This window comes from Solanum tuberosum, unplaced genomic scaffold (genome assembly GCF_000226075.1).
Source record: "Solanum tuberosum cultivar DM 1-3 516 R44 unplaced genomic scaffold, SolTub_3.0 scf00039, whole genome shotgun sequence".
In the NCBI taxonomy this organism is placed as follows: Eukaryota; Viridiplantae; Streptophyta; class Magnoliopsida; order Solanales; family Solanaceae; genus Solanum; species Solanum tuberosum.
In genome coordinates this window covers 216353-227719 of record NW_006238968.1, presented here as the reverse complement: position 1 = coordinate 227719, position 11367 = coordinate 216353, and the positions used below count along the sequence as shown (strand labels likewise).

The 11367-nt window shown below is 30.4% G+C and overlaps 2 protein-coding genes and 2 non-coding genes across 4 annotated transcripts in view; 3 read left to right on the top strand and 1 right to left on the bottom strand.

Annotated features, from left to right (window-relative positions):
- Positions 1-2623, top strand: part of LOC102601110 (origin of replication complex subunit 1A-like) — a 10584-nt gene extending 7961 nt beyond the window's left edge. The window contains exons 15-16 of the mRNA XM_006343176.2: positions 863-946; positions 2120-2623. Coding sequence (XP_006343238.1) covers positions 863-946; positions 2120-2183 — 148 coding nt within the window. The 3' untranslated portion in view covers positions 2184-2623. The remainder of the gene's footprint in view (positions 1-862; positions 947-2119) is intronic.
- Positions 2624-3155: 532 nt separating this feature from the next.
- On the top strand, positions 3156-3228 carry TRNAF-GAA (transfer RNA phenylalanine (anticodon GAA)). Its single transcript has one exon. It is a non-coding gene; the product is annotated as a tRNA-Phe (tRNA).
- Positions 3229-3908: 680 nt separating this feature from the next.
- Positions 3909-3981, top strand: TRNAF-GAA (transfer RNA phenylalanine (anticodon GAA)). Its single transcript has one exon. It is a non-coding gene; the product is annotated as a tRNA-Phe (tRNA).
- A 975-nt stretch (positions 3982-4956) lies between these two features.
- On the bottom strand, positions 4957-7570 carry LOC102600765 (uncharacterized). The gene is made up of 3 exons (XM_006343175.2): positions 7162-7570; positions 6271-6490; positions 4957-5452 (listed from the first exon to the last, which is right to left on the bottom strand). Exons 1-3 carry the CDS (start codon positions 7429-7431, stop codon positions 5010-5012), a joined length of 933 nt encoding a protein of 310 aa, XP_006343237.1. The 5' UTR covers positions 7432-7570; the 3' UTR covers positions 4957-5009.
- Between the last annotated feature and the right edge of the window lie 3797 nt (positions 7571-11367).

Here is an 11367-nt window from a genome sequence, read left to right as displayed (position 1 = left end):
AAATGGAGAAGAAAGATCTTGTTGTCGTCAATGGAAAGTAGAGGAAAATGGGTTTGTTGTTAATGTTTTTTGCTTGATGTCGTTTCTGGTTCTTGGGGGTTTTTAGTGGTGGTTTCAGGTGGTCGTTTGGAGGTTGTTTTGGTGGTGTTTTGCCGGAAAACGGAGAAAATGAATGGGGATTGCCGGAGCTTGATTTGGGGTTTTAATTTGGTATAAATGGGTCGGGTTCGGATTAAAAAGAGAAAAAATTGGGTTATTTAATTGAAATTGGGTAATTTTAATTGATTTGGGTTTTCCATCCAATTGAGGGGTAAATTTGGTGAAATTAGTAACGGGAGGGGTAAAAATAACTTCATTTTAACGGCGAGGGCGTAGTCAAACAATAAACCAAAGTTGAGGGGTATTTTTGACCCTTTTCCCATAATTATAAGCATGAATGACACACATATGAACAAAGAAATTGATTTATTTTTTTACAATAAAGTGATATTTCAATTGTTTAGTATCGGCTCTTCAGAAGAGGCTCATTGGCAAGGAAAAGTATGACTTAGAATCTCGATGACGAGACTGAACCGCACATTAAGCATGGCGGCACTCAACACGTTTTGAGCCTTGTTTTTCAGGGCTTAAGCGCAACTTTGACAACACTAGGCTGTCATCGTAACAAATTAGTTCTGTGTTTTGATATCCTGTTCTCATAATGTTGTGAAGTAGATGTAATTGTTGATATGGATAGCAAGTGGATTCCAGTGAATGGTGACTGGAAATCAATGTTTCTCGAACTCTTCAAAAATGTCGGCACGTGTGTGGAAATTCTTGTTCACTTTGTTAATTATCCTTCATTTATTTTGTTTGGTGGCAGATGCAAGCTTGGTGAATGCAGAATACTTCTATGTGAACCTGGAGTGAAGCATAAACTGCAAAAGTTACAGCTCAATTTCCCAAGGTAAGTTTCTTTATTATTCCTCAGCTGTATGTGAATTCAAACCTTATAACTGAATTTTCTCTTTTAACTAAAATGCCGGTGTAGAATCTAATCCCAAATAATCAAATTTACATAATCATGTGTGCCCAAAGAGGTCCTAACAATAACAACTTTTTAATGATAAGACAACAACTACGCCTCAACTCCAAACAAGTTGGGGTAACTTTTTTATGATACTCTCAAAAATCCATCGGTCAAGATATTTAGAAAGAAACTCATCCTTTTGACGAATGGGATTTCTAACTGGTTAATTTGTTCATCCATGATTTTCCTTGTTTAGCGAAAGTGCCGCTAAGTTGGATTGGGGTTCATCAGCATTATTAAGCGTTGAATTGTGTGACCTGCCATTAAAATGCTTTTCTTTATAAGGAATAACCCTACTTGTGGTTTTCAGCGCGTGCCTGATTCTTCTTTGGGGGGTTAAGCATTTTGGTTATATATGATTACAAGACTTGAATTCAAGATTTTAATTGTGTGAATCATCTTACGAAAGCTTATACTTCTGTTCATCTGCATTATTAAGCGTTGAATTGTGTGACCCGCCATTAAAATGCTTTTCAGTATAAGGAATAACCCTACTTATGGTTTTCAACGGCATGCCTGATTCTTCTTTGGGGGCTTAAGCATTTTGGTTATATATGATTTACAAGACTTGAATTCAAGATCTTAATTGTGTGAATCATCTTACGAAAGCTTATACTTCTGTTTATATAACATTAAGACCATGGATGATTTTTTTATTAGGAAAGAAATGTTTCCGAGAGGATACGAAGGATGAATAACTTGTTGCTCTTTCCATAGATCATATGTTTGAAGTAAAACTCTGTCATTCTACTAATGATCTTATATATATTTTGAAGTGTTGGTAGTTTAAAGTACATCATATAAACTCTTGAATTGTTGGCTTTTTGAAGAGATTATTGTGTATTGTTGTAAATACTCATATTTTATTTGTTTTAATTCGTCAATACCTGTAATACTCTTAAGTAGTTCAGCCTTATTAGGATGAAACCTTCACTTAGAGTTTCTAAAATGAAGAGAGTTTTACTTCACCTTCCGACCTTTCAGCACTTGGCAAGTGTCAGACTCTTGCAATGGTTGCTTTTGTCCTGATTCGTTGCGTTTTTGTTGCAGTGATGATGTTTCATTTGCCCTTAAAGACAGCAAGGAGTTGTCGTGGTTGGCTCGGTATTTATAACTCATGAAACAACCCATGAGTGTGGCTTAGAAGTCAGTGATGTTGGATTAAGAGCGATGAGATCTCATACTCAAGAGGCAAAAAAGCACTAGGCGATTTCTTTTCACTGTCCAAGCAGCTTTTATGGATAGAGTTACACAATACATGTGTTAGTACGAGGTAGCAGATATCAGTCGAGATGCACGCGAGCTGGTAAGGACACCATGGTTAAAAGAAAAGTATCTCTGACTTGTGGATGTTTGAGTTTGATTGCTATCTTTTTCCTTCATTGGTTTCATATCCTTGTTCCCAATCAAGATTCTTCACAAGAACAATCCTGTATTTTCTTGTTATCTATGAACTTGTTAACATTATTTTACTTTAATGTATAGGGCCAATTTCGGCGTTGTGATTAATGAAACTGTTTACCTGATCAAAAAAAAGAAAATTTCATTGTGTTACTCTTGTCATTTTTTTAGAAGCGTAATGATAGCTTACTTTTGAAAAATAGCCATTGTCACGGAGTTTCAAATTTCACAGGGGAAAACTAATGTCTTGGTGGAATTTGAAACTTATTATGATTGTATTTCAATTATAAGGACTAAAAAGTGGTTATTTGCTAGAGTTGTTAATACAATGATAAATAAGTCACATAATAAATGCTCTCAACTTGTTGATTATCGTAAGTTGTAACCAATATTTTTCATATCTATGTCATTCACAAGATAAAAGCAACTAAACGATAAAAAGTGGGGAATGTGTACATAATCTTATTCCTTACTTTGAGACGAAAAAAAAGTTGTTTTCGATAAATTCTCGATTCAGACCATCATAGTAGGCCAGCTTTGGGTTGGGTTGTCATCACATTCTGTTTAGTAACTACTAATACATAGAATTCTTGTTGTCAATATTGGTAATGCTTTGTAAACAAACAAATTTTATGGAGTTGGATCAAAATCTTATATACTTAACATAATAAAATTGATATCACTTGCGGGGATAGCTCAGTTGGGAGAGCGTCAGACTGAAGATCTGAAGGTCACGTGTTCGATCCACGTTCACCGCATTGTTTTTGTTGGCTATTACAATCTAGTATATGACCCTATTAATTTAAATTTATTGTGTGATTTTTTCCATCTCGCTCCAATTTTATTTTATTTTTCTTGTTGGCTATTACTAATAATCTAGTATATGACCCGATTAATTCGCAGTTTTTGTTGGCTATTATAATCTAGTATATGACCTGATTAATTTAAATTTATTGTGTGATTTTTTCCATCTCGCTCCAATTTTATTTTATTTTTCTAGGGGTAATAATTAAACTAATCAACTATATAATTCAATTTAATGTTTACTACGTAGCAAGGAAATGCAAGATACACATTGAATTCGAGTTGATACACAAAAATAAATGAAATCAATTTTCTTTCAACTAGCTCTCACACATATAGTGGATTAACACATGCATATTCTGTAATTTTCATAAGTAACAACTAAATCGTGTGTAATCAATATTACTTCAAGAGCTCCATGATGATTTTAAATCCGCTAAGAATCTATAACTTCTCGATTAATGAATCTTTTATAAACGGCAAGGATTTCTGTTTTCTTAAAATGATATGTTTGAATTTTGATGTAGGTATGTAAAATCAAAATGATTACTGTATTAGTTTTCTTTTTTTCATATGCAAAAAGAAGTAACAGAAAACTTATTAACAAAGAAAATATACCATAATGTGAACACTTGCGGGGATAGCTCAGTTGGGAGAGCGTCAGACTGAAGATCTGAAGGTCACGTGTTCGATCCACGTTCACCGCATTATTACTTTTTGATTTTTTTTCATATTTTTTCTTTTTTCATATTTGTTGTTCGATTGTCTTATTGATTTTTTTTCATATTTGTTGTAGCATTTCGTAAAAGTGTTTGAATCATGGAAACAATCATCAATGTCTACTATTTGTCCAAATTTATGATCCGACTAAACCAAATTCATCCCTTGTGTAAGGCGGGATAAGAAGAGAGACAAACGCTTCTTGTGTGAGGTTTTTCTAATCTTATGACTCAAGATCCGAAATCTTTCTAATTAATGATAAAGGTAATTTCATCCATCTCACCCTACTTCTAGTCGGTTGTACACTATATTTTCCGTTTAGACTATCCTAATAAAAACCTTAAATTATGTTTAAAGGCCTTTTTAATCATTTTGCTTTGCTCATATGAATTATTTTTTTAAAAAAAAAACTCAAAATTAATGAAAAGTTGATCAAACTTGCCACATTGATTATGGTGTTTCAAAAGCTAATTAAGCTTGAAAACTTATCTTACCTACCACTTTCCTCTTCTTTTTTTGTTCTTTCACTTGCCGTTCGATATCTATATATGTTGAAGTCTTACTAATTACTTTAAATTTGTACAGTGTAAGGCTCATTCAAAGGGAAAGTGCTCCCATCATGATTTTTTCATATTTTAGGCTTGTATCCAAAAACTCTAATTAAAAAGCGGAGAAATCTTATTCATTCGAGCACTATTTTTATTTTAGAAAATCAAACTTTTGTATAAAACAAACACCAAACACTAGTGGTCAAGTGGTAAAATAGTATCCTGCCATAATATTATGTGATTTATTCCTTAAATAGAAAACAAGGTAATTATTTAATTAAAGAGGAGTAAATTAAAATTCTAGCAATAACCTCAAACTCTCTCAAAAAAAAAAAAAAAAACTCTCCAACCCCCAAAAGCCTAGAGAAAAAGAACAAAATACAATTATAGTATATATTTTTTTTCCCAATTGTATACATCAATTAATATAACTTATATACTAATAATAATGTTTCTCTTTCAAAATTTCACACTACTTCAACTGTCGTTATTAGATGTAAACTAGGGAAATTTTCCAACAAATCGACCGTGAGCATGGAGGCCCTCGGCCGTGGAGGCGGCCGACTAGAATACTCGTCCATAGAGGACGAGTACGTTAACTTGGCCGCCTCCACACGTTCGCGGGTTTTAAGCCATTTTGCTTGCATGTATTTTTGTTTACGCCATGGCCCAATGTGCATTTTCTTGTCCTTCATACATTTCTTGGCTGCCGCACACAAAATCTTGATCAACGATAGCAATCTTTCAATTTTTCCAATAAATATTTCTGGTAAATTTTTTACTAATCGGTTGTATTCTTCACATCCTCGTGCCATTTCAAATTCGGAACGAAAATTTAGCTCTATGATAACTCTTACTTCTCCCTTTTTAGGATTTGATGAGTCAATCACATCTATAAATGTATGTTCACCTGTATAACATGCATATGATTAATAAGATCGTTAAAGTTATTCAAAATATAATATATTCATAAAAAATAATATTTGAGTGAATAAAAAAATGTGTCTGAAAAGTTCTTGTCATAAATTTTGTCCTTGGTGGATAGCCACAAATTAAACAAGTCATTTTCCAGCTGTATTAGAAATATCAAAACTATGTAATTGGTTCATTACCATACATTAAAAGAGATTTTTATATGGATGTCATTCTCAGTTATAAAATTAGGGTAAGTTAAAAGGTCTAGATGTAGATATAAAGTTGTCATTTTATACACTATTATTAAAAGATTTTAATAAGTTATCATTTCATCTCCATCAAAGATCAAGATCTCCGTATTATTGATAGTTTAAATCGATCTTTAAGGTTTAATAAAAGATCACTCTTTAATCCGATCATATTAAAGAAAAATATAAATATATTAAAGTTTCTATACGTACTTCCATTACGAAGAGGTATTTATATTTAGTGTTGCTTCATAGCTTTGAAATAAGTGGTAAATAATTTGTTATAATAGGTTTTATTTAAATTAAGTACATTAATAGTGTAAGAAATTTTCACGTGATCGAGTCATCTTTACATTTTATAACAAATTACTTACTTATTTTCAAGATTATAAATCTCACATTTTAAGGATGCTGGCATACAGATATACTTTCACTAACTATATAAAGTTTCTACATATTAACAAATGTATATAATTTAAGCTTAAAATTTCATTACTTCATCGGTATATATAACTTAAACTCTTTACTAAAAAGAATTTATTTTTTTTTTAAAAAAAAAAGTTACCTGATGGAATATCTGGAGAGTTCTTCCATTTCGACTTGCAAATTGCAGAGTTGAACCCTGCAATTTGCAGACGGTTGCAAACCTCCTTCATGAGGCAGGTCTTGCAACCGTCATCCGGCGTTCTCCGGCAACTACATATAATTCCATTTCCTTCTTTTATTGCCTCCTTTGTAATGCTTCGGATTTGTGATTCTAAGGAAGTAGTCCGATATAGTACACCCTGACGAAATAAAAATATTTACATAATCAAATTACTAAAAATATAATTACAAATAGCTTTATTTAATAACATAAATTGATAACTAGAATAAATTGTATCTTATAAAATTACACCAATTATGTAAGAAAATCAGTATAAAATCATCACATAATTATAGGACTTTAAGTTATATGCACGAAAAATATAAAGAATCTTTATACTATCAGTTCAATTTAGCCGACAAATTATTATTCTATTTTTCGTAGTAATCAAGCTTTCCTATTATTGAAAACAACTTAAATAATTTTAAAAGGAGAAATTAGCTACGAAAAAAATTAATTAATGAAATGGCCGTTAAGTAATTAATTATCGGATAGGAGAAATGCAAGGAAATGAAGACTATTTTTAATCGAAGAGAGCAAAACTAGGAAATAGAAAAATTTCAAAACAAGACCCTTTATATTATTTCTAATTCGATTCTAGAGTCTCGGAGCAACATTAAAGTTTATCTCTACGTGATTATAGGTTACGAGCTTCAACCGTGATATATAGCAATTACAAACACTACATTAGAGCAGACTTTTCACATCACACATTCTACCGATTAATGTGCGAAATTCTTTGCGCCCCTCGTTAATTTGTGATTAAAATTTTATTTTTAAAAAAATAATTGAATATTTGAAATTACTTACTTGTAAAAGCTGATGTTGAGTTTCCCAAAATTGATTATCTTCAACATTTTCCGACTCATCTTTTTCTTCGCCTTCATCATCATCATCTTCATTCTCATTTTCGTCACAAAAATCAAGATGGATACTTTTCAATGATTCGTTATTGAGAAAACCAAAAATAGTATCAGAAATATTTATCGATGCGGGGTCGCCGGAAAATGTCACTATTTCCGACTTATCGCACGTTAAAATCCGATGACTCATTGTTCTTCTAGCCATAACTCTAACCATAATAATATCCTAATTCTCTAAATGGAGCTACATATATATAAGAATAAGAAGCTTATAAATTTGTAATGTGACTAAATTTAATTTGGGAAATGGCTTTATATAGTTACCAAGAATTTTGGGGGAAAAATAAAAATAAGTGGACAAAACAGCAAGGATCCACGTCAGTCCATGTCTACTATTTTTATCTTTTTTTTCCTAAAATATTTCACCTAGTCTAGAATTGTCCTCCTTTTGGTTTTTAAATGCAATTTATCGACGAACGAGATTCAATTAAACTCAATGATAGGGTTATAAAGATCGAAAAAGGGTTAATCCGACATCTTTTATCAAAAATTAATATATAAGTGTGTGTGGATCAAAGGATGTATAAAGGTTTCATGTTGTCGGATGAAGAGTGCAAAGGCAAAAAGGAGCTTGACAGGAAGACTCAAGAATTTAGTAGGAACAAAAGTCAGTCTTAGTGATCCAATTGGGTCGAATGGTAGGATTATCATTCAATGAATAAAATTAGATATGACAAATTGATCTTCCCCAAAAGATCACTTACATCGACGAAAAAGTTTGGCACCTAGCTAGCTGAAGTATTTTTTACGAGTGGTAGATACTCATTTTTTTTAACTTTATCAAAATATTATTCACACGTCCGCTATTTAAATTATCAATTCAATTTTATTATATTGAATGTAAAAATACATCATAAAATAAAGATTAATTTCCTTTCCTTTCTTATCAGAGTTGGGCCATAACGCTTATTTATTGAAAAAGTCAAAAGAGTAAGTGTACGAGATCGATCGAAATCCCAAAATATATTATTAGCATGTCGTAGATTCGGTCAAGTAAATACAATTAATTACGTTATTAAAACATTAAGTAAATACAGTAAATTACGTTATTAAAACAAAACTGACAATATAAAAAATATTACGCGATCAAAAATTCAAATTGCTTCAAATCCTTGACTCATGAAAAAATATAGGTTCTTGATTTTTTTTAACACATGTATCCAAAAGAGAGGGTCCATCTAGGGGTGTAAACTGAACCGAAAATCGAACCAAACCGCAAATCGAGTCAAATCGAGAGAAAAAAAACCGACTAGTGGTTGGTTTGACTTGGTTTGATATTGAAAAAAAAAACCCAACTATATTTGGGTTGGTTTGGTTTTAACTAAGAAAAACCAACCCGAGACCAAATCAACCGGACATTACATATAAAATTTTAAAATTTAGTTTTATACATAAAAAAATTTACTTTGATATAATTTTTAAATATTTCTTATACTTTTTTCATAATTTTTATCTTTTAATATATTATTTCAAGTTTTGAAACTTAGAATTCTAAATGGTTCAATAAAGATTATAGTCCACACATGTTGGTAATTATAATAAAGCTTAAATCAAAATCAAATTAATACTAATGCAAAAAGAAAATCAATTCAACACTAAGAATGACAATAATATTGAATATTTATTCTTTGGTTTTACATTGGTTTAGACAATTTAAATACATAATCTAATTTTAATTTCCTTTAATATTTAGTCATGTAACTAATACTCATTAAACTTATTTTAGCATGATTTAGTACTTTTAAATTATGATCATTTTCATTATGACTTGTTAATTTGCAATATTTGTTTTACGCGATTTCATTATTATTATTATTTTAGTGTCATTCCGTATTTATTGATTTGATAAATTTAAATTAACGTGACATAAAATTATTAACAAAAATTATCTTTTTATCTAAGGAATTTTATTAATTCCAAAATAAAAGGTTAAAGAAATCTCATTCAATCGTTTAGATCGATTCACAATTTTCTCACCTAACATCAAATTGTGGGATACCCTACAAAGAGATAAATTAGGTTTTTGGTAGGGTTTTTGATAATTGATATAGGAATCTTCTTTACACCATATATATGCGGCATCAAGCCAATGGTTTTTTTTGCTTTTAAACATATTGACGAAATTACCCATGGATAAAACAGAAATCTAGAGTGATAAGTGAGGGCATTATTGGAATTTTAAGTTCACAATTATTTTTTCCTAGTCATACAAGATTAGATTGATGAATAATTAAAGATAAAATTAGGTATAAATATGAAGAATATGCCAAGATCTATCATTTTCATAATTCATTGTCCTGTCTTATATCCTTGTATAATTAGTCTTTAACTATTTTTATCCACTCCTTTTCAAATAATTTAATCATGCAATAATATCACATCATGATTATAAAAAAAATATTATTTTGGTATAGCCTAACAATAACATGAATTAATGATTCGATAAAATGAGTATGAAGATAACAAAGTAATAACACAAGAATCAATTTAGCGTCGTTTTCGCCTGCCGATCTACGATAACTTTGGAGATACACATGGAAAAAAAAACTAGTGGTTTTAGTATCCATAAATATTTGATTGATATGAATGACAAATGATTAATCTCTACATGAGTCTATGAGGTGATAGTTTACATAGAACTTAATTCGAGTGGGAGATAGTTGAGTAAGCGGACGATGTCTCACATTAGTTGATCTTGGAAATTAATGGGTTGTTAGATAGTTGGTTTGGAGGTGAGTTATGCATGTATTAAATTCAATATAAATACAATATCATGTTTGATAGTTGGTAATTATGAGGTAATTAGTTGTTCATATATAAAATTAATATTGTGTTTGATTTGCAATTCAGAAATCCGCATAGTTAATAATAATTTTTATTTTTTTAAACCCTCCCTAGGAGCTCCCACCCCTTTTGCTCCCTTGGTGACTCGAACTCGCAACCTTCGGGTTGGAAGTGAGGGGTGCTTACCATCCGAGCAACTCCCTCTCATCAGCATAGTTAATAAACATATAAGTTGTGAGAGAGTTAATTTATTTGTATTATTTTATGCATGCTATATAGAAAGTGAAATAATTAATAATCATATAACTAATACATGAATAACTAACTCGTGTATAAGTTATAACTAATACCTGAATAAACTAATATATAATTTTTCTCATAACTAATCCATGCATTACTACTATACTTGTATAATATTAACCAACTATCATACGACCCCTCACTATGTGTCATCCATAAGATACATTGACACTCTAAATAGTACCTATAGCTATTAGAACCTTTTGAAGAAAATCGTGTAATTTTTTTACTCAAAACAGACAATATCACATGATGATAAGAGTATTTTCGAACTTTGCCAAATTGGTCATATTAAGAAAATAATTTTAAGATTAAATTAGTACTTACAAATTATTCATGTGACTAAATATAATATATGAAAATTTAGAGCTGGCAGATTAGGAAGCCCATTTGCGTCTGCTGATCGCCGCAGCTTCCAGCTAAAAAGTACAATAATTTAGCGCGGAGGTAGAGTGTTAGCTACGAATTTATTTGAATATGTTAATTTTGATTCGAATGTTATATACATATAGTAAAAATTCATCGAATAAAATACTACTAATTACTCCCTCCGTCCAACAATAGTTGTTCACTATACTATTTTTGGAATGTCCAACGATACTTGTCCACTTTATGAAATTAATGAATAATTTTATATTTAATTCCTAATTTACCCTTATTATTAAATATAGTCATTTCCATAATACATTCTTCAAGAAAAAATAGCAATTTTAAATTAAGTTCAAGTGAACTCAATAAACGTTTGTAAGTTAGCATTCCATTTTTAATTTCCTTCTCCTCTTTGGTTATAATGACTTTGTGACTAGAGTAATTTAATTTGAGTTATTTGTTAATACAAAACAAATACAAATGATTTTGATAAATTATTTTTTATAATTGAATGACCATACAAGTTATCTATTTATTTATATAACAAAATATGCTACAAAATGACATATTTTATGTCATCTCATATATGGGCAGGAGTCTGAAAGGAATAAAATATACATAAATATTTTTTTTCAATCTT

Excerpts from the sequence above, each read along its gene's own strand:
- LOC102600765 (XM_006343175.2), bottom strand. The coding sequence starts at position 7,431 with ATGGTTAGAGTTATGGCTAGAAGAACAATGAGTCATCGGATTTTAACG. Across the intron at positions 6,491-7,161 it reads CTCAACATCAGCTTTTACAA|GGTGTACTATATCGGACTAC; the intron begins GTAAGTAATTTC and ends TTATTTCGTCAG. Across the intron at positions 5,453-6,270 it reads CTCTCCAGATATTCCATCAG|GTGAACATACATTTATAGAT; the intron begins GTAACTTTTTTT and ends CATGTTATACAG.